At 35.1% G+C, this 24,235-nt stretch overlaps 1 protein-coding gene across 1 annotated transcript; it reads right to left on the bottom strand.

Annotated features, from left to right (window-relative positions):
* Nucleotides 1-260: 260 nt before the first annotated feature.
* Nucleotides 261-22,568, bottom strand: LOC119644937. Its single transcript, XM_038044681.1, has 17 exons — nt 22,325-22,568; nt 22,138-22,265; nt 21,877-21,981; nt 19,949-20,137; nt 19,732-19,862; nt 18,964-19,074; nt 15,547-15,641; nt 11,031-11,127; nt 10,790-10,882; nt 10,270-10,425; nt 9,227-10,194; nt 7,853-8,628; nt 2,844-2,948; nt 2,574-2,755; nt 2,324-2,500; nt 1,920-2,242; nt 261-1,846 (listed from the first exon to the last, which is right to left on the bottom strand). Exons 1-17 carry the CDS (start codon nt 22,458-22,460, stop codon nt 261-263), a joined length of 5,358 nt encoding a protein of 1,785 aa, XP_037900609.1. The 5' UTR covers nt 22,461-22,568.
* Between the last annotated feature and the right edge of the window lie 1,667 nt (nt 22,569-24,235).

The following is a 24,235-nucleotide window of genomic DNA, read 5'->3' as shown; positions in this document are numbered from 1 at the left end:
CCTTTTCAATTAAAAATTGTTCGTTTTATAAACCGCTTGAGAATTATTTTATTTAATGTTTAGCTTACAATTATTATTATATATTTTTTTTTTGTAATTTTTCTCATAAAACTTATGACAATCGTGCAAAAGAAGAAAATTGCAGTTATCTACTGAGTTCATTTAAATATCAAATGCCAACAATTACTAATTAAATGCTACAAAAATGGTAAAAATACTTATGAGGCACTTTTGTTTTAATGAAATTATTACTCATTTATTTACTTATTGGATTCGTCGTCTTGTGGAGTTATTGTTGGTCCGAGTGCTAAATACTCACATTGTTGTTCTGTATTAGTGTCGGAAGCTTTCTCTACTAAATCACCGGTTGGGCTGATCGTGATTGTCGGTATATTATCCGACCAATTGGAGATTTGGGAATCTGGACAGGTAGCTGAATACAAGGGGCTTTCATAAGTACGATTACGATTGGAATATACACTCTCACGATTTGTTAAAATGGGATTAAAAGTGTGCGGTTCCAAATCCTCTGGACTCTCTAAAGGAGCTCTGGCCATAAGATGAATTTCGTTAGTACTATTTGTTGCACTGGGCAAAGTCCTAATTGGCGTTACACTAATGACGGATTTATCAGGAAAATTTGTTCTCTTTAATCCCGGAGATGCAGGTATTTCAATGGCAGTTTCTGCTTGAGTTGGAATATTTTCGATTTTTTTGTTATTATTTACCGTTTCTCTTACTAAGGTTAGCAGAGATCCAAATCTTTTACGTCCCTGTCTTGAGAAATTGGCCAGCATATCGCTGCCATAATTTCTGTGATTATTTTGGGCGCACGCACTCGTAGTTTCAGTACGATTTTGACATATCTTGCCACGATGGAGCGGTTCCAGCATATTGGAAGACCTAAGTTGTTGAATTTTATCTGTCTCGAAATTGAAGATTTCCGGTTCTAAGGTTGGTTTGCTTTTGTTACGTTTAAATTTTAATTTATCGCCCAAGTTCATCAGTTGCCCTAAAGGGGGCGATGAGTTCTTTCCCTCATTTAGCGATGTTGGCTTTTCATCAACAATCTTATAGGATTCCTTTGATCCCATTTGATTACTTTGCCTTAAGAAAGAATTTGAATTTTGTTGTTGCTTTAAATTAGGAGCATCAACATTTAATATATTTTGGTCGTCATTGTTTGTTATCGTTAATACATTTTCTCTCATTTCGCTCATCATTTCATCATTTTGTTTAGTTTGCGCTCTGCTTGATGCGTTGTTATTGTTTAAAGAATTTTGTATTGTTGAAGAATCGTTTTCTCCTGTTCCCAAATTCTCTACTACCACCTCTTTTAATTCAATTGTCATTCCTTGCTTGCAGCTTAAACTGTTTTGTTTTTTTAGTCGCTCACTTGAACCTTGCTTCTCTTCCTCTCGGCGACGGCACATTAAACTTGCTCTTCTTTCATTTATTATTCTCATATTTAAATCGGGATCGTTAGTATTGTCTTGTATTGTTTGTTGTTTCGCCTTTTTTTCATATTTCTCTACATTGAATCTACTTTTTGGGTGGAGCTCTTTTGCTAAACCTCTTTCACGCTCCCGTTCAACACTTTTGGCAATTTGCACGATATCTACCAAAGAGGGTTTACGTGTTTTACGAATTTGCTGTAATTTATTAACAACAACAACAACAGCAGCATTAGCAGCAGGCTTATCCTTAGTTTCCTCATCGCGTGGCAGGGAGTCATGATGTTCGGTATCTGTATCGTCATCGTCCCGATACGGCTTTACAAAGGAATCTTCATCCGAAGTCGCAGATCCTTTGCGTAAAGCTTTTTTCATTATACGCGTAATTAATTCTTTAGGAGAATGAAAAATAAATGAAAAGGAAAACTCGAGCATAGGCAATATGATGATCGTAAATTTTTTTACCTTTACGTGCTTGAGATTTGTACTCTTCGCTTTCGAAATCTATCGGCTGTGTGGGAGTGAGGGGAGATGAGGCCTCCAAAACTTTCCGCCAACGGTTTGTTAAGTTAATCGTCGTTTGCTCAGCCGGTTTATTTTCCGTTACTTTGAAAATTTTCTTCCGTTCTTCTTCGCGTTCTTTTTGCAATTGAGTGCGTAAGTCTTGATTGGCTTCACGTAGGGCTCCCGTTAATGAGACCAAATAATAAATAATCAGAATGAGCAATAGCAGCAATGGTATCACAGTACTAGAGGAAGTCAAGTAATTTAATGGGTCATGAAGTTGTCTTAAATAAGATCAAAAATCAAAAAAATATATATATATATTAGTTTTCTATTTCGGCAATATATTCTTTCCCCATACTTACTTGGGTAAAGCAGTCCTGGTAGCATTTGTAATGAATTCCGATATACGATTATAGTCAGAGAATGGTCCACAATGCCATGATGGGCGTAGCCAAACAATAGCGTAACCTACCGGAAGCACGCACAGAAACAGCATTGTCAACAGCAGAGTCAGATAAAAATTATTCGATTTTGACGCCCTGTTTGAAAGGTAACATGAAATGATTTCAATTTGAGGACTACATTGCTTAATATATATTATATATGTCTCACTTGAATACAACTTCATGCGGTACATTACAAGTGAGAACAATCCACGAGCGGAAATACATCATAATAACCAGTTTGCCTAGATTGATAAGCACCAGGCCCGGTGAAAAGAATATACCCATCCATACTTGTCCTTGATTGTTAATTAAGGTCAAAATATTTTCAGCTATCTTGAAATCACCATACTACAGACAATAGGCGGTCGCATCGATGCCAGTGGTTCCAATTAATTCTTTTGGTACAAAGGCATATATTAAAACAACTTTTATTTACCTGAGGGAACGTTTTTTCCATATCCCAGCACCAATTGCGATTTACATAACGAACAAATAAAGCGCGCAGAAAATCAATGCACAGTGGCGCTACTATTGACATTAACTTTGAAAAAACAAAAACAACAAAAAAAGCACTTATAAATTCACAGGATTTCAAAAAGTACATGTAAAAAGTAAAGCTTAACTTCACTTAAAATTACGCGCTTTTCTTCTTCTATCGCACCAGCAGACGATGACGAAAGACACAGCGCAAAAAGATAAAAGTTAAACGATAAGAATGTAGATCGAGAGAACTTTGTTTCAAAGTTTAAATTTTTGTTTTTTTTTGCATTTTTGTATCTTTACTGAGGAAAATTAGTCTTTTCGTAAGCACAATTTTACGCTAGATATCTGTCTTGAAACTAGATATCGGCACTGAGCGTCTCTCTCTTTATTCTAGGCATCCACAGGTATTTTGTATCCGTAGTGACATCGCAACAGTGTTCGTTCGAATTTCTATGAGCTGCTGTAGCAAAATGTTTACCGAACGATTCGTTGCCTAATTCCTAACAGGTGACTTTAGTGTCTTCGATAACATTAGACTCTATTTAGACACACTACACAGCGCCTGTGATAGTTGAAATTTTTTTTTTTTATAATTGAAAAAAAACCACATTCCGATGTTTTTTAATGCAGTTAAAATGCTGAAGAATGGTAAAAATTCTGAAAAATTCGCTATCAAGGTGATGGTGCTACGTAGGCCTACGCAAAAATTACAAAGCTTAAGATGTGCCGCGCTGTGGTTCACTGATCGCAACCAGATAAATTCGATGAAATTTTTCAACAAATTGAGATAATCGTCAAAACAACTTTAAACATGCGAACATAAATATTGACCCAGAACTATTTGCTTGAGGTTGGGCAAGAAAAAGCAAGCGTAATATTTAGCTATCATATGTATTAACAATGGATGAAAAGAGAGGAAATTCAGGCATTTTCGAAGAGATGTTTAGCCCACAAAGAGGCTGTGCGACGTGAACGGCAAACTGTAAACGACTGTAAATTAAAGTGTTTGTTAAAAGCAATCTGCACAACTTTGATCTTTAAAATCGTTATCGGTCTTACTTTACATACTTCTATAGGCCATAAACCGACGAGTCTTTCAGTTGATTATAGGGACTGAATTTAATCTCGTCTTTGACTATTTCGAAACCTTTAAAGACATTTTGCATTTAAAATTGATTCACATTTCGCTATGAATGGAGCTATGACCTATGGAGTATGCAAATAGTTCTGTTCTTTAGGAATTAACATAATCCCTGACACGCTTGAAACTTTTCCAATTAATTTTTTCCATTTACTAAATATTTATTACATAAAAAAGTATATTTGATAGCGAAAAAGTTACATCTTTTGAGGTTTTGAGCATTAGTGCATAAAACGAAAAAAATGTTGAAGTTCATCATCTCAGTTTACATTATTTGTCCAGACGAATTGAAAGTTAATTCTTTTCTGGTTTACAGGAATCACAAGACGTACTTACTTACACACAAATCTATATATAATTCAAAACGTCATTACATTACGGGAAAAAAAGACTCTTTGTTGCTATTTTGGTATATACGAGCATTTATAACTCGATTCGATGTTTATTATTATTGTGTGTCTCACAAAAAAAAAAAAAAAAAAAAACAAAATAAATAAAAAGTACTCAGAGATATGAATAAGCAACTTTTTACATAAATTCATGCCATTATAGATAGTGGCGAGAAAGAGGAAAGCAAAAAGATGAACAAAGCCGACAAGTAGATAGATCGGTAACGAGGGTAAATATAGTAAAAGCAATAAAAGTTTACAACAATTTCAGAGTGTAAACACACTGGTTATCCTATCCTTTAGTCATATAATATAACTACAAAAATTTGCACAAATATATGAGAGAGAAAAGCAAAAAATCAAAAATGTGCATAAAAAAAAAAAATGACAAATAAATTTATTTCTTAAAGCATATGCAACAACGTAACTACATATATCAAAATTCCATTTATTCCTCTTTCGAAGCCATCAACAAGGCGGAAAGCCAAAAGTTGTTACGTGCTCGTGCGTAAATTAACATCACACTCTAAGCACTTGAAGAATAGTTAAAGTATTTCGATTAGAAATATTTTTTCCTTAATCACAGTTCTGCGCTTGCAGCTGCTGGTTGCTGCGCTATATGGATAAGTGAGAAAGAAGCTTTCTGGGTAAGTAGATGCTTAAGCGCGTATTTCATGTACATCTAATGCATCGAACGTAATGAGAGACTATGATAATTGGCCTAATAAAAGTGATGGTGAGGTATGCGAAATCATGTTTACATATTTAAGGGGGAATTAAGGCGCACGGTAGACGGTAGACGCTTACATATACGTGACTAACACTAACGTGTTTTGCACATTAAATTACGAAACATTATTTAGAAAAATATTTTATGTAACTATGCAGCTAATACGCAAAACGGAAGAGAATGAATAGCTCGAAAAAGACTTAAAACTTTTTATGTTTGAACACGTAGTCTAAGTTTCTCTCTCTCTCTCTCTCTCTCTCTCTCGCTCTTTGTCTTTACATTAATTATTACGGAATTAAGCCTTTAGAAGCATGAGAGCTTAAATTTGTCAAATTTTCTTTATAGTGAACAACAAGCAATAGAACGCTTACTGATTAAATGTTTAAGATTTACTTGTTTAAGATTTACTTGGTTCCCGACACCTATCGTGGACATTCAATTTTTCTTCAACATTTCGATCAGAGTGCTTCTCTACACTACATCCAAATTTTGTACTTCATCGGGTTCAGCCTTATCTAGCGAACCGCCATACGAAAGATTTTATTTAGTAGACTGCCAACCGAACCTTACAATGTAAAAGACGCACCTCACCGAGTCGTCTCATTATCCGCGTCGGACATTTTGTCTTGTGTTACCTCGCTGATCTTTTTTCATTGTAATTTGCCCCAATTGAGTTCGACATGTTCACCATATTCCCAGAAATAGCCGCGGCCGAAAAACTGTGAAGTGTCGCTAATTCAAATCTATCATCCCGGTCTACTGGCGATACATACTTTGATTTCTCTGCATTTCTGTAAACATTACTGTCTACGTAATTTGTTACGAATTTTTCGATTGGCCATCAACCATTCCGTTATCGTGGTGGTTATAAAGTGTCGTTAGAGCACGCGACGTTCGCGTGAATAAATGCGAGCTCAGTCGTAAACTGTGCTGTTAAACAACCAACCTTCCTCAGTTAAAGCGTTAAATGACACGGGAACGAATGCTATGACATAAAGTCAAAAACATGAAACATCGTTCGGAAACACGGCCAGCAAAATTTAGTTTTTTATGTTTCTAATCTTTCTAAACTAAGGTTTTATATGTAAACAAGGAAGAAAAAGCATGCAAATGTACCAAATTTAATTAAAGTATCTGGAAGATTGCCGCCCATAGCTTGCACGCTACAATGCCAGACGGACAGACGAGCAGAGAAGCTTAGATCGACTCAGAGAGTGATTCTCAATTGATCGATATAATCAAATGTGAGTACATCTCATGCCCTTCAGGTAGCTAATACAAACTCACACAGACTTAACACACGTCGATAGTATTACAATAGTGGTGAGTAAGGAAGTGGTTGGAATAGAGACGATACGGAGGCATCAGTGTATCGAAACATAAAACTTGTAAACTAAAACAGTGAATGAATTTTGCGGAGACGACAAAATCCTGCGAAAGATAAACCACACCCACAACAGAGGAAAACAAAGCTATGGTCATTTTGCAGTGAAAAGGCCTTACAATAATCACGGATGGAACACAATCTGAAAGTACTTGGCACACCATCTCATAAATCAAATTATTCGACATAAGAAGTGAGAATACATTATTTCATTTTTTCTCAATTGCCAACGAATACGATTATTGGTAGAAAAAGGCGCAAAGCTATTAAGCCTAGCGATAAATAACTGAAGCTAACTTTTCAATATGTAAAAAAATTCAATAAAAATAGGCAAGTAAGAAAGTTATATTCGGCTCTGACCGAATCTCTTATACCCGCACCAGCCACTTTTATCCTAAGGAAAACTATAGCAATCTGCGAGGGAGGACTTCCTATGTTTTTACGTAATTTAATGGTGATATCTTCATCTTTTCGGCCCGGGGAATGCTTACTACAGAGATTACAAAGACGGACAGGCGGACAGGCGGATTTAAATCAATTCAGAGTTTGATACTCTGAAGATCAAGAATATGTATGGGATCTTTGAAGTTTCCTTCTGGATATTGCAAACGTTTTGATAAAAAGATCAAAAAATACCGCCATTCTCCGGGGCTGAGTAGAGAGGAAAGCTATTACGATTACTATTAATATGAGTAGTAATTAATAAACACTCTTACTTTAAACGGCGGTAGCGACGGATGCTGGCAGCAGCAACAAAGCTTTGTTGTTGTAAAGTTTTCCATAATATTGTCAACATTTTCAATGAATAGTAAAATTCTTGCTGCGGAAACGTATCGTAAATTGAGGAATTCTTTAGCGTTTATTGGTAGGGCTAAACTCATTTAAAGTCCTACGTAATTCAATGAATATGCTTCTTCGATAGATAAGAAAAATGGTTGACACAAAATTCACCAAGCTAACGTTACGTCCGTTTCCTTTTTCAAGAAAAGCAACTACAACGACAATAACAGACAATAAAGTGACGTCGCCTTTAGTACGTGACAGCAGAAAACTTGTATTGAAATTCATAAGACAATCCAGGCAATGCGGACGAGAGTGGGAGAAAATGGGGCAAAAAAAAAAAAAAAAAAAAACGGCAAATAGACCGCAAAAATGCGAGACAGCTTAGCCTTTAATGTGTGTGATAGAGAAGGATTCTCTTCTCCCTATTTTGCGAATAATTTATTACAAAAATAAAGATTAAATTGGTTAGAGCGGAAATTTTAAATTTAAAGAAAAATTTCGTTAACTTATTATTACTATATAGATGCACACATACCCCGTCGAAAACAATAACTTTGGATAGCTCTTGGCCTAGCGAGGTTTCCCAACACATGCTGGTTAAATTTCTTTCAATTTCCTTAAAGGTTTTTTTTAACCGCGTTAAATTTTGATGATATTGCTGTATTAGCGTCAGTTGCGTAGTGGTGGTTGCTGCCGTCACCGTCGTCGTTTCCATTTCGGTAGTTGTTGAATATAAATCTCCAGGTACTTTAACGCATACTGTACGTATACATAAACCGAAATTCGCCTCATCAATTTCACTCCAGTCAAAGTAGTCAGTCTGGCCTCCAATGGCTACATCATCTTGTTCATCTATAAAATATGGTGTGGTGGACGACAATATTTCCGACACTACATTGTCATTTGTTAAATCGTCCTCCTGCTGGCTCGATTGTGGTTTACGTAATGGTGTGGTTAACAATGTAAGAATTCCCTGATGATGGCTACTGTTGGTTTCAGTCACGGTAGTGGTTGTCATTTTCGTAGTAGGAGCGGCGGTGCTTGCGCTGGTGTTGGTGGTGGTGTTGGTGTTGTTGACGATATTAGTTATATTATCAGTTAAGGTAGCTGTTGTGGCTATTGTGGTTGTATCATCGACATTATCGTTAACATTATCATGGAAGTTTTTGTATACCGCGGTTGTAAAGAATTCAGCCACTTTCTGCAAACGCTTATTGGATTCCCATAAATATTCATGTTTTGTTGTATGGTCAGTAGTTGACATATCAAGTGCGGTAGTGGACGATAACGTATTACCCCGATTTGCTAAATCTTTAATTATGATCAATGATATCGAAAAAAATAAATTACAATTATTTAACCAAAGCCTGCTATAAAATATATATGAACCTTTTTTAGAACATAAAATGTAAATATTGCAACACAACGAGCACTAAATATAAAATAAAAGAAACCTTTTCAATGAATTTCGTGAATGGAAAATCATTATTGTAATTGACTCGAAAAGCAGGGTCGCAAGATAACTGACTATTCTTGTTATTGCGCATTGCGTTTGCGTTCTTATCTCTTTCTCTCTCTTTACTCGAATTAAGGTTAGAATAAGTGAAATAATTTCCTTTGGTAATATTCCAGAAATTAACATCTCACAGCAAATCGTGAAAGTAGACGAAAGTGACAAAAATTAAATGCGAAAAATAAAGCGCGATTCTGGAGTCAAGAGTCCAGTTTGCCTACATGTGTGGGTAGGGAAAAGACACGCTAATAAAGGAATTTATTTAACACATGACACGTGTTTCACGAGATTTTCGCGAGTTAAGGATTAAAGAAGTCCCCTTCATATTTTGAAAATCGCATGGCATTCGATAATTCTGGAAACGATCGCTTCTCTTAGCTTTATATTCAATTTTACCTTGATTTTCTTCTTTCCTGCGTCGGCTATATTTCGATTTGTGTAAATTTTGCAGCGTTTGCACGGGCGCCTTGACATTTTGGAAATTATCTCGATTTTTGCTGAATTTGCTGAATGATAATTCTTTAGGCGGCTGAGTAGTCTTTAAGACCCCGTTTTCGAAGCTTTCATGAACCTTAGCTTGTTCTCGTGGAAGTTCTCTTTTAGTTTTATTAGCATAAACTGTCTGCTTGTCAGATGCTAGCGAGACATCATCTTCCTGGCCGTATGGTAAAGCAACCAAATAATCATAATAGTAGTCGAAGAATGTATCATTTACAGGGGATACTGTGGTCGTACTGGCTAACTGTGAAAATGTGGAAAATGAATCGTCATCATCTGTTGTGTATGAGGAGAAGTCCTCATATTCATAGGATGATAATGTATAGTCCGCGGTTGTGGTCTTCAGTAATGGGGTATAGTCGGTTGTGTTTAAAGGAATTAAGGTAGAAAATGGAGAATCTGGATTTATCATTGTCGTTGTTAAATTTAATAGTAATAGTGTTGTGGCTGCTGTTGTCGCTTTCGATGTGCTGGCGGTTGTTTTAACCTTCCAAGGCCTTGAGCATCTTACAGTTATATTATAACATTTCACTTTATTGATTGTTGTTAGCAAGGCAGCAGTTGTCGTACTTTCGAACGCTTCACTTGTACTATCAGTTGTTGTTGTCGTTGTTGTTGTTGTTGTCGTTGTTATCAAGGGACTATAAGTCGTTGTATAATCCTCAGTGTAATCTGTTAATTCGTTTGTATCTATTGTCGTTGTCGCGGAATCTAAAAGTTTCCAAAATTCTGTTAGGTCCGCTAATTCATTGGCTGCCGTATCATTTTTGATTTTTAAATCACTTAAAGGTGTCTCTTTGCTGTTGATTTTATAAATGAACGAGAACATAAGCGAATATAAGTTCAATAAATTCAAAATCATAATTCTGAAAATTAGACGAGACACATGAAAAAGCTTTTTTTCTTCAAGTAAGTAAGAAAATTATAGTGTTCTCAGTTACCTGGCCAATTGTAAGCGCAATTGCTGACGCGGATGCCAGTTCTCAAATAAACCCAAAGCTTCAAATATCATCGGCAGAAAAAATGACAATAAAGTCATCGTAACGTTAACCGCATTTCTACTCAACCAATTGTCGTGACGAGCTAATTCCTCCGATCTTATAAAAATAAAGGGATAACAAAAATTTCATTCTATTTACACTAATTAAATTTTAGATCAGCTTATCAAAAAAAAAAAAAAAAAGACTAATAGGTTTGATAAGGCTATCGAAAGCGTTTGAATATTCACTCATTACATTATTTCTTCAAATGTCTGATCTAACATCTAGTACAAGTCGAGTTCAGTTTCGTTACCCGGGCTAGTACTTGTGTTACCTGCATTTGAACTTAATGGCGGTCATAGGAAATATTGGCCAAAGGTCGTTTTGTAATTCATTGCAATGAGTATAATATTTTTAAAGTACTTGTAAGATATTTCGTAGAAGACATTTTTGTGTTTTTCATTTACATTCATTCACTTACTTGTTAACCAGAACTACGACAGTATAACCAGATGCTGCCAACAGTATCATCACTAATAGATTTACTAAAATTCTTTGCAAAATTATACGCCAGCTGTATAAACACAAGACACAGGCAATAAACGGACGTATTGTAGCATGAATGAAAGTAGATGAGAAGCAGAAGACAATAAATCAAAACAAAGCGTTTCCTTAAAATGATATACTGAACGCATAATAGATCATTTCAATATGCAACTTACTTGCGGTTATCCTTTTTCTTTTCGGCTTCTTCAAGCAGTGCTTCTTTGAAACCAACAACAACGGATGCAATTCTATTATGTGCTGTTTCTGCATGGCCTGTCATCCAATAATAAAATAACGATTGTGATATCAAGGCAACATAAAAATCGCTAAGTTGTAGTAATTATTTGGCAACTGAAACACACATACACGCACAACAACACACACACACATATACATAAAAAGTAAGACCAATTTTTAAATCTTCAAAGTAATCCTCAAATGCAAATGATATTCCTTGCTTAACAGTTTGGCCTCGCACAAGGCATTCATTGTGCACAACACCACGATAAGTGAAAGAAACTCTCAGCATCCTCTTGATTTTTGGGCGACTTTGGCGAGGGTTTTCCAGTCTTGGATCTGCTTTTACATCATATTCGCTCCATTGATCGGTTGTCTACGGTTTGTATGCGTAGATGTAAGCCTCACGCAAAATTTAATGCAACGCCTTTTCTACTGAAGATGAGATGCTCAACAGATGCGCTAGCTGAGCAAGAATTTTTTCTCTTTGGCCTTCACTGAAACTTGGTTAAAGCATGATTTACACTCGTCGGAACTTTTTCACAATTCTCTCTAGGTTTTCAGAAAGGATCGATTGGATTGCATTGGTGATGCTGTTTTAATTGCCATGCCTGCTGCAGTCCCGTCCTATTCAATTGAATTTCCTACTCTTCCCGAGGTTGAATTTACCGCCATTCGGGCGAAAGTTGCCAATAAACAGGTATACGTAACTTGCTTCCATATCCCCCTAAATGCGTACATCACTATTTATAAGAAACATGCTGGCCCCATTTGTGATGTGGCTGAAAAGTCTATATCTAATGATATAGTCATAGCGTTGGTAGCCTTCAATTCGCCACAATTTACTTGACGTTATAGTGATAATTCGGACCGTACGGTTCCCACTTCAACATCTGACAGAGCTATTATGCTTTTCAATGAATTATTTGATCGTAATTTACTTCAGTAGAACCGTGCTAAAGCACTGTCCACCTTTTAGTTAACGTGAGTATCCGTATCATCCAGCAATTTGTATTTTCTTTTATTGCAGAGATGAGGGTTCCTTGAAATACCCTCGAACCAGATTCTTGCCATGGTTTAGCAAGACAGTTAAATATTACAAAAATAGGAAAAATAAACTTTTCAAAAAATTTATGTAAAATGGTTCTGGTTACTACTATGCTGCTATTTGCTTATTCTGCGTCAAGGCATAAATTTAGTTATCTCTACCACTTTCAGTTGCTTGTCAATCCTAGGTATTTTTTCAAGTTTGTCAACTCCAAAATAAAAATCTCTCGCATCTCGCATCTCGCATATTTCTTTCCATGGCTCTGAGTCCTGATATGATAATATTGAAACCTCGAAACTCTCGAATACTTTCGAAGAAATTGTTGAGCGGCTAATTCCGACTTAACTGTCAACTATCCGTATCCGACAGTTTGCTCGAAAGTGATGTTTTGGAGGGTTTAAGGTCGCTAAAATATATATCTGCGCCCAGATCCCATCATGTACACTTAAAACATGCTCTCTGGAGCTATGTGGTATTATTTCAATGAATTTTAATCAGTCCTTGAAAACCCTTTTTTTTCCCTTTCTGTTGGAGGAGTAGTTTCCTTATTCCAATTCACAAATGTGAAAATAGAAATCACGTTGAGAACTCTAGGGGCATAGTCAAGTTGTGTGTCTTACTCAAATGCTTTGAGCGAATTGGTAGTCAGCATATAGTTTTTGCTATTAAATCTTATATTTCTCCATTCCAGCATGGTTTTCGGAAACTAAGATCTACTGTCACGGATCTCTTACAGTTTACTTGCCACGTTTCCAAAGCTTTTTCTAGTGGCTCTCGCACGGATGTCGTATATACTTAATTTAGCAAAGCATTTGACTTAGTTAACCATAATTTATTGATCTTCAAACTCCAGGCTTCTGGTTTTCCTTTTTACTTAGTGAAATGAATTAGCTCGTATCGGCATAACAGATCATTCACGGTTATGTTTAACGTTATCATCTCGGATAAATTTCCCCCGACGTCTGGCAACTCTCAAGGCAGCCACTTAGGAACCCTTTCATTTAATTTATACTTTAATGATCTCCTCCCGGTGTTTGAATCCAGTCAGATTTTAATGTACGCTGACGACGTTAAACTGTTCTCTTCTTTCTCCTTGGAATCGCAATCGTAACAACTTCAAACTAACTTAAGTAATTTGGTAACATGTGCTCGAACGTGGTCGTTAAATTTCATGAAATTAAATCTAAAAAAATGCAAGAACCTTTCTTTCTTAAGAAGAAATTCATTCAATACTGAGTTTTTCATTGATTGATACAAGTTGGAAAACGTTGATGCGTTCATCGATTTAGAGGTACCATTCGACAAAAGATTACATTTTAAGTTGCACATTGCGCTCTCTTTGAGTAAAGCTTGGTAAGCGCTTGAGTTCATTAAGAGGCGGTCCAAACAGCTGAAGGATCCTTACATTAGAAAAAAACTATAAATGTGCTTAGTTAGACCCATACTTGAGTGTGCCTCGGTTGTGTGGTCTGCCTCCTATAGATGTTATGTAGATTCAATTAAATCAGTTCAAAAGCAATTCTTGCTGTTTGTCCTTAGGAATTTGGGTTGCGACCCGATTGCCTCTCTTCCACCTTGTGAAAATAGATTGCTTCTATTATCCTTACCGTCGCTTGAGAAACGTAGGTTTATTTTTGATGTCTCCTTCTTAATTAAATTAATTAATGGTTCTATCGATTAGTCCATAGTACTTGATGTGATAAGCTTTACTGTCCCTAACCGTGATTTGGCAGGATTAAACTCTTTAAATTCATCGCTTCGTTGCTGAAAGATGTGATTTGTGTGATGAAATACTCCTATTGCGTCGTTGTGATTGCCGCTCGGAACAGCTATCCAAACAACGTGACATTCATCCACTTGAGATTCATATAACATCCTGTGCATATCAAGCACATATTGATTATCTGCATGTGCATCTCTTTTATTTATTAAAAGCGTAGTTGATTGCTATCAGAAAAACGACAACAAACGATAATTTTTTTATGACCATTCGTGACAGCTACCTTTACAACATGCCTGATGACAAGCAATTCAATGGAAGTCGTGAGAGAGTTCTGCCATGACTCTGACCATATGTGCTGTTTTAGACAAATACTTACTTCACTGTCGAATCATCAGTGGTCCTCACACAAGAAATATTGACAATTCAGGGATGTTCATGAAGACTCTACGTTTATTGGTAACGAAATTTCAGAGAGGCATTACACTTATCTTATGAAAAATATGACGGAGTTTTTGATAACAAAATGGATACCAGCATGAGACAATATCACTGAGAGATATAACTATCTGGAATAGGGAAGGATTGATTGAATTAACCTTAATTACTTTCTTAGCTTTCACTAGAAATTACATTGAGTAAAAGTGTTTGCATATTTTGGGAAAACTCCAAGAACTAGTATGTGTACACTCGATCTTAGACAGGATTAATGCTTTGTACACTGTCAGAGGTTTTTTGGGTAGCAATTCTGACCGATTGTCAGACATGGGTTTGATGATATTGCATCCAGTTTGTATATCGAATCTTTCCGTATAGGATCTTGATATATATGCTTTGAGATTCCTTTGCTTAAAGTCATTATTTTTAATGAAAGAGTTGGCATGGAGGGCAGGCTTTGCCTTTGCTAATCGTTTTAAGCTCTCTCTGAAAGCTTTTAAGGTATTTAAGGTATGAGGTACGGCCATCTTCGATCTCTTATTGTTTCCAGTAATAGTCAAATAATTATTTTCAAAGGCATTTTCATCTGCAATAACGGGAGAAGATCCTGTTTCCATTGGGAAACAAATTGATATTGTTTTAGCTGTTATGGATAGTAGCACGGAGAACATTTACTAAAAATCAAAAAGTAAAAAAAACGAAAACCATTTATTTATATATATACATATATTATACATATATGTATACATTTTTCCTTTTAAAGGAGCTTAACAGATTGTAAATGAAAACAATAGTAAGATTTTTCACTTGAAAGTGAAATCATTAGAGATTTTTTAATTTTAGTCTATTTGCCTTTAAATTGAAAGAAAGAAATCACTTCACTAACACAAAACCGACACATCGGAGAAACTTTCATTTGCCGTTTGCTTAAAAATGTAGTGTTCGCTTCGAGTGTTGGTTGTTGATTTTGAAATGCAACTTCTTTACTCACAACAAAATCACGCATTGTAACAATTGAAAAAAAAAAACTTTTTGTGTCTTGCAAACCCATGCGTAGCTGAAACACTAATGATGTTTGTGATATGAAATTTGACACAGATATTTATCACAGTGCTATCTATATAGCACTATATATATATATATATTTCTGATATTCGATATACCTGCGCAGTTTAACTTAATTATTGGTCTCACTTTTTTTGCCCAGCGTATGTTTATATATGTAAACATGTATATTAGTTACACTTACCAATCATGAAATCCCAACCAGTAAACAGTTTCCATGAGAAAGTACACTCGTCGTCTTTAGATGATAGCTTCGAATTGCGTGAATTTTCTGCCATTCTTAAGAAATTAAAAATATAGAAAAGTAGACGAAAAAAATTATATGCAATGAACTCGCCAGAGATCCTAACCTAAATTGATAAGAAAAAGCTCTATAAACAAATCACAGTCGATTGTTATTCTCCTTCTCTTTTATTTTCTTTTGCTTTACTTACATAAACAAGAGTTCGAGAATTCGTTGGGGAAAAGTTTCTGAAAAAAATAAAAAACTATTGCAAACGTCGGCCTAGGTCAACAGTTAAATGCGTGTCATCAGTTTTCTTGCTATAAAATACTAACAATTGAATATGTTTGCCCCGTGAAAGGTTACCTAATTTGTGAGAGGCTTTATTTATATAAAGGGATGTGGCTGAGAAATAGGGTACATGTGGTCCAAATTTATATATCGAACCGTCATTTTGGATTAACTTTTATTAAATAAAGGCCTATTTTTTTGTAAGAAGGTGCTTAGGAGAGGGAGAGGATTCGAAAAATGATCCCTTCCAACGCAAATTTTCTAGAAATATTCAAAATTTCACAATGTCACTATAAAAAGTGATCCGGTTCAATCGACATGCAATATGATTCCGGATTCTTAGAAAGTTGATCAAACCACGTAGATTGAACGCGATAATCAATATAGACAGACACCAGGCAAGCATCAAAAGCTAAAATTTTAATTGCGTCACAAGCGTTGTGAGGCGTAAAACTGCTTTAAAATAATATCAAAGGAAATGGACTCAATAAATAAATTGGCAGGAAAGCTTTCGGAACGCAATAGGAACGGTTCTTATGGTTTCATGGATGAGAAAATAAATTCTGGGCATTTCGAACGGGAGAAAGACGTTTACGAATGATGTCGCCATGGAATATATATTGACGCAATGGAAAATATTTTCAGTTACCCAATAGATTGGACTAACGCTTAATTTCTCACTCTAGAGTCGACCGATCTAAAAGGCAAACACTTTTCGAAGCATTTGAAATTAACCAACGTTGTGGCTATCCCCGAACTTTGTAGTCGTCAGAGAGAATACGCAAAGTTTTCGCAATTAGAAATTTGCGTACTGAACGCTCCCACTTTCGGCTACGTCTTCGTATGTAAAGTGAAGCGTTTCCCATGCTTGAGGTATGCAAGTTTCATCAAAAAGTAATAAGACGGAAATTTTCAATTGCCACGGTGTGGATACGACAACTTTAGGGTTTCACACAAAGATAATGCATTTTCTGAGACTATACGCGTTCTTGGAGACTTCTTTATTGGAAATTCACCTCAAATGGTTAGATAACTACCATAATTGTTTGCTATCGAGTACTTGCGAAACTCAAGAAATCTTATCTGCCTTAACTGAATAACGACGAATAGGGGATACATTTCACTTCGGTATGGAGATGTAATGGACAACTTGAACTCTTAACGCACAATTTGTTTATTATATAAATATTATTATGCAATGTTAAAAACAAAGCTTGTTTCCGTTTAAGCTTGACAAGAAAGTAATAAAAATAAAAAGTTTTTCAAGACGATACTTAATAGAAAACGAAATAAACGCAAACATTTTCTCAAAAAGAGAGAGAAAAAGATTGATTTTTATTGTTTATGGTATCGTTATTGTAACTTTGTTTATTTAATGTTTCACATTTGAGATTCATTTTTTCATAGCAATTATCATTAAAAAGATACTTCAGTTATACTCGTCGTGTATTCTTCATATCCTTCGTTAAGTCTATTTACTAGCGTCTTCATTGTGTTCAACATTAAACATTTCTTGAATCTTTAATAGCTGACAATCTGCGTATACACGAGCCGAGTTTATCTCGTATTTTATATAATTTCTCTTCTTCACGCTTTCCTTCCCATCCTAAGCCTTATCAATGCCAACAAGTGTATAACTGTCAATGGAATCTCATAGATTTTCGTACGTGCTCAGCATAAATATAATAAAATTGCACCTTGCTGTGCTTTTAGCTTTAGCGTTATGCTTTTCAACAAAATCCGTCTCTAGGGTGTACTTTATTTATTAAAAAGTTAACTGTTTTTTCTTTCATTCCTTGGGTTGCTCTGTCTTGCGCACGCGGTTCATGCGGTAAATGTAAAATATATGTTCACGCTAGGTATACACTTTATAAAGGAGCTCTTAATCAAATTTGTTTTCAATAAACTGATCTATTTCACGATTGCGGTAATAGAAAAGATCAGTTATAATAATCACTGTTACCACAGTCCCATATGTACGACATTATGTATAGTTACGTGAATGATGCGCGAACATTTTGAACAGTAGAAGTCGATTCTACACTTTTTAAAAGATAAACGGATAAACGTTGTTTAAGGGTATCGAACGAGCTGAAGAGACGTCGCGACTTAACCTCAAAAAGAAGCGAAAGAATGTATTCTGTATTCTGTATATTAGATCACGACACATATGCGGGAGGCGCAAGTAAATGTCAAGAGAGTTGGGAAATCATTGCCTTATATATTAAATATTTTCATGTTATATATACAAACATGTATTGTATATTGTATATTGTATATTATATACGATATAATATATTATATTATTATATTATATATGATATATTTGTGCAAAACCATTATTAAATCATGGACCACCAAACTAAAATAGAAAGAGGAATAAAATTTCGAAATAATCGTTCGATTTGTCCATAAATGTTCTACGGTCTCCTCCATTGGAGGACATTCGACGAAAGATTTTTCAAACTTTCAAAACATGCTCGGCCCATAAGTATTTGTCATTTTGTTTCCAGATTAGTTCAGAAAATAACCAGAAATATCCTTCTACATGGTATGTAGTGTATATTAAATCTAGGAAATAATGTTAATCAAAAGATCTGTCCGTGATTTTTCAATTTAATAGCTATGGCTCTACATGAAAGACAGCGCCTAGGATATTTTACCATGACTCGACTGGAATGTTTTTTCCTCTTTTGTCTATTCACTAAGCATCACTACATTACTGATTTAGGTCTATTTCAACCGTTCACTTTATGGTTTGTCTGAGTGGCGATTTCATTTCTATGACAATGCCCAAGAACAGTTGTACTTTGGGCCCTGAACTCGTATACCGTTAGAAAGATAAGAAGAATGCTGCCAATGGACAATAATCGATTTTTTCACAAAAAAAAAAAAAAAAAAAAAAAAAAAAAAACGGTCAAGATTAATTTTCGCTCTGCGTATGGCGACAAAGTTAGTTCACGGGCAGGGATTTACATAATGTATTGAAACTATTCATGATTTAAGGATATCGTGAGTGCAAATCGTTCGTTCGGATATAAAAAGAAAAATTTTATATTATTGATGGCTTCTTCGATTTATACTCACTTTCTTAACGTGGCCACAAAACTGTAAATATAAACCGCTACCGCTGTAAGAAAATAAGCTAATGGCAATTTATATCCTAAAGAGCTCGCTCCCGAATAATTTGAATAATACCTAGAAGAAAATAAGTTTTAAAACAGTGTTTTAATAATTCATGTTAAACAAGCAAGCAATAAAGCGATATTTGCCGGTATGTGAATGCCTAACAACAAGAACAACAATTTAGAATTTGACCTTAAGTTCTGAGGCTAAAAACGTATGTGTCTTGTTTCCAGTGGCAATTTTCTATTCGAATTTTTGCAAGCGCGCAGTGATTGCAGAAATATGTAAAGGGCGGTAGAGTTTCAGTTATTATCCTTAATTCTTGCGGCTGGACACATTTTAATAACAGACAACGGATAGATGAATATCTAATCATAGTTGAACAAATATGAATATATTTTATGGGACTTGTAACAGATATTTGCAGATAGGCGTTACACGTGAAAGTGTAAATTTAATATACGCTCATCTTTGGATGACGATGCTCTAATCGTACGTAATACCATTGAGTATTGAATTTGAAATTGAAATCATCTTTTGAAAGTGATTACAATATAGAAATTGATACGTTACGGTCGATATACCATAAGCAGTACATCATCGTCAGATATAGAAAAATAAATAAAGGTAGAAGTGCGTAATTATTAACTTAGAAGGCTTGCACCGATCTGTAAGCCTTCTTCGGTCGAATTCTATTATTGTTTACTTTTTAAATTAATTATGATTTACCCGTAAAATAGCGGTGAATACTTGAGGTAACCCTCAAATTCCCAGATTGTAAATAAATTTCCTGCTACGTAGTTTTCATCGTCCGTCATTTTTTTGCGTGGATCCACTTCATCGTGCTTAGTGGCAAAATACTGTAATAATTTATTTAGTTGTTATTTTTTCATTTTTATTTTCATTTTCACTTATATTACATTATACTTTACGGTTGTGTACAAACCTCTGGTCCAATGACGAATGCAACCAATGGTAAAGCAATTATAACATTCACCCACATCAACCAACGTAAAAATGTAAAATATGATGCTACACCTGAACCGAAATGTGATTCAATCTCTTTGATGCGTAATTCCCATGGTATGAGCACAGTAAGAAAGCTGGCTGTTTCACGTTTCCAATGACGCCAACGCTATTCACGAAAAAATTTCAATGAAAATAATGTTAAGTAATATTTTTTCTTTCCTCTCCGCTTTGTCATTGTGGCTATGTTCTCGTGAATGAGAAGACGCCTACTGATTATTTCTTACAGTTGAGATGTTTAAATCGTTTTTAAGAAGAAAAAGCAAAGAAAGCAGATAAGAGAATTAAATACAGTCGGGACCGAACCTTTTCTATCCATCACCGTTTACTTCCCAAAAAAAAGATAAAAGAAACAAAAGAAGAAAATTATCATGGTCTGTAATGTGAAGTGGGTGCAGTTGATTTCTTCTGGTTTCAAAACAAAACTTTTTATTGTAGAGGTATATGGGCGTTGTTCCAAACTCCTTTGCAAATTTATAGGCGATATGTTCATTTTCGCTAATGCGAGAATGTTTACCATAATAGACGAATAGACGGAGATGTTCGGATGTATTCCAAATTTGAAACTGGCCAAGAATTTATATATACTTTATAGGATTTTTGAATCTTGTTTCTGCATGTTATGAAGATATTGAAAAGAAAGTAAGACTTTTATGCCTTATAACATTTGGTAGGCCAGGCTGATTTTTTCCATTTTTGTATGCAAATGCTACAGCACTGCCCATAGAATGTGCGTTCAAATTTTTGTACACTTATTTGCTATAATTTAAAAGTAATGAGCAAAAAAAACAATTTCTCATTCTCCTGGAAGAAAAGTGGTATTCTCAGTTTATGTGATGCTGCTTGCGTGTTCTTCTACCGATTTGGTCCATTTTCAATATCAACCTTTGTTCAAGAACTTTCAATGTTTCTGCCAAATTTGAAGTCAATAATTTCATTTTTGGCGGACAGTCGGACAGACGAACACGGTTGAATCGATTTAGAATTTGATGCTGACCAAGAATATGTACACTTTATGAGATCTCTTATGCTTCTTTCTGGGCGTTACAAACGTTTTGACAAAATGAATATACCTCTCATGCTTCGGTGATAGGTATAAAAGCACATGGAAAACAATTCCCTTAAATTGAACGCGACTATAATATCATATATATATATACCCTTGGAGTCCTTGGAATGCAGTATTTCTAAAAAATGTGAGCATCTTTTAAACAAATAAGAAAAAAAAATTACAATCGCCTTAAAAAGGTCTTAGATAATTTCAATATTTCGTAATCCATTGATATAGTATGTAGTTCCTTATGATTGGATGTACGTATGCCGAGTAAGGCTTAAGACAAGTACAATGTTCTTGCTTGCGATGCTTGCTGCGCAATTTGAGCCTCTTTTGACTCTAGTGAAAACTATGGAAAGATACTGACTAAGAGGGATTGAAACTTGAATCAAACATGTCAAATTGTTTTCTTTCTTTCCTTTTTGTGAAAAAAAGGAGGTTTTTTTTTCTTCCTGACTAAGTATCGAGTGTAGCGAAGTATTGCGATCAAAGCTATTTAAAAGACAAATTGATTTTTAAGTGCATCAGCGAAAAGTTTTCTTAAAAGTAAAAATCACCAACCAACACACTTCAGCAGACAAGCAAGTATTTGAAGAAATAAGTGAGAGTTTACAAGAAAAAAAAAAAAAAAAAAAAAAAAGAAAAGAGAAGAGAAGAGAAGAAAAAAGAAGCAAAACAAAGTTAAACAAAACAAAAATGCGCAAACAACGTGAGAAGTTTTCCAAACAAAGCTAAACTGCTTACACGGCCTTTCGACGCCATAAAATGGCAAATTACGGAAGTGGCATACTTACGGCTGCCATTAAAATCTTGAAGCGCGCCCACAAATCTCTTGTACTGCGTGACATAGCAAAACGTTCCTGCAATGCACCCTCATGACGTGCTACGTACGTTTTTGCCTAAGACAAGAAGTAAACAAAATTAGCCGATTGGTAATTATTTAGTGTTTAGTGTTTACAGAGTAAAGTGAAAATTCACGTCATTTCACTTTTGCTATGTATGTTCGTTCGATTTTCGTTTTTATATCATTTTTTCAAGCTTTCACAACGACTTACCTGCCGGACAAGTTTTAGTTTTTTGCGTATAGGCCACGGTTGCAATTTAACTGATTGTATTACCTCCTTATGTAAACGTATATTCTCGAATATTTGCTCTTGTGTGGACTCTTGATTTGTGCCTTCTTCTAATAAATATAGTAAAACGGAAAGTTAACGGATACGTTGTGACTTGATATACGTTTACCTGAACTTGTGGTATAAACACTTGAGCGTCTATGCTCAACATGATCGACCACGTGGTCCATTGGACTCGATGTTCGCCTGTTAGCGCGTCGATTAGTTTTTTTTCGATATCCTCGTACACTGGCACGACGTTGCATTATTGCCGATACCGACAACGAGTAATCTTCATCATCATCATCGCCATCATCGTCATCATTTTTATTATCGAGATCGTTCTCGTCATTGTTAATACTACTAAAACCGGGACTGCAATCGTCTGTCGAATAAAAAAGAAAGAAGAAGTTATTATCCCAGCTTCCGGCCACTCCCTAATTGCTATCTCTCTTTCACTCTCCACAGTTGTTTGTGATCATCACCGTATTATCTATATAGAGGATATCCTCTCACTGATTTTTCATATAAAAATAAATACTTAGATATATAAAAATCTATACTGAATGATAAGTTTTACTATATTTATAAAGGGGTTTGGGATATTTTTGGTTCACGATTTACATACTCGTTTTTAATATAAATCTTGCTTTGAAGACGAATGATTCATTTTTACGGCCAGGAGAATGTTTACTCCAGACGGACAGAAGGAAATATTTAAATCGATTTGGAATTTGATAATGCTTCCTTCTGCTTATTGCAAACGTTTTGACAAAATGAATATACCTCTCATGCTTCGATGACGGTTACAATAATGATGCGTTGTTTTGTTAACATTAACCCCTGCTTTGCTTACTGCAAATTGATGAGATGGGCTTGAGTGGTTAAACTTGGTCTAATTCCTTGTGTTTTTTTTTTTTTTTAATAATGTGAACACACATAACTAACGTTTAGTCATTAACTACGATTTTCTCATCGCCCGTACAAATCGTTGAATGGAAATTTATATGGAGAAAATTGAGCTCATTCAAAACGGTACATTTTGCACGCTTAAATCAATTAATGAAAATGTCACAAGCAATGGAAACCAGTATGTCATTGCATATTCTAGCCTCGACTTCCCTCTTAAATGATCATATTTGTTTTGATGTTATACCTGTTTCGTAGCAATATAGTCCTGACTGTAAAAACCTGTTTCAAATACATTATTATATAGATTATTATATATATAAAAGTCTTATACGTCTTCTTCGAGTACTATCACTAATACGGATTGGAAGCTTCCTTTCGAAGCCCACATTCTTTTTTTTAGCTTAGATTATATAGTAAACAAACAAGAAAGTTACGTTCGCCTGAGACGGAATTTTTGATAATCATTATCCCCATGAAGCGAATGATTGCGCTTAGCTAAATGACATACATTACTTTACAAAGTAATAACAAAATTTGATCTCCTTCATTGTCGACTACGCTTGTTCTTTTTAGTCAAGTGCGTTTTATTATGCCAAATATCAATAAAAGTAAATAAGTGGATTTGTGACATACATTATATAATAACATCTTGAATTTCCTTCGCGCTAAAAAGAGGTCAAGACCAAAGGGGGCTCGGCATTTGCCTATTTGATTGCCGTTTGCGAATGATTTGCATCACGTAAATGCCCATATTTCCAATATATTGCTTGAGGGTTCTTTTCTACTTTTACGGCCCTTAGTTAATTCCTTAATGAAATGCCATAAAAAAGTAGAGGAAAATTTTTTGTTCTGTATATATATATATATATTATTATCCGTAGATTAGCAGCCTAGAGTAAATCTAAAATGGCAAACTATAATTCGAGGACAACTATAACAAATTATGCAAGTTCTTAGACAGTTTCAAATTTGGAATGCACGTAATCATGTCCGTCCATTCATGTGCCCATCTGTCCGTTTGCAACAGAATTTGAAAACGACTCAAAACTTTTCAAAGAACACATGTCTATGTAAGAAAAACTGAGAACACCTTTGTCCTCCGTGTTTTTTGCTTATTGCGGTATCAGTT

Source organism: Glossina fuscipes, unplaced genomic scaffold (assembly GCF_014805625.2).
Source record: "Glossina fuscipes isolate IAEA_lab_2018 unplaced genomic scaffold, Yale_Gfus_2 1, whole genome shotgun sequence".
NCBI lineage: Eukaryota > Metazoa > Arthropoda > Insecta > Diptera > Glossinidae > Glossina > Glossina fuscipes.
Note: the sequence above shows the minus strand (reverse complement) of the source record. Positions and strands in the feature narration are given on the sequence as shown.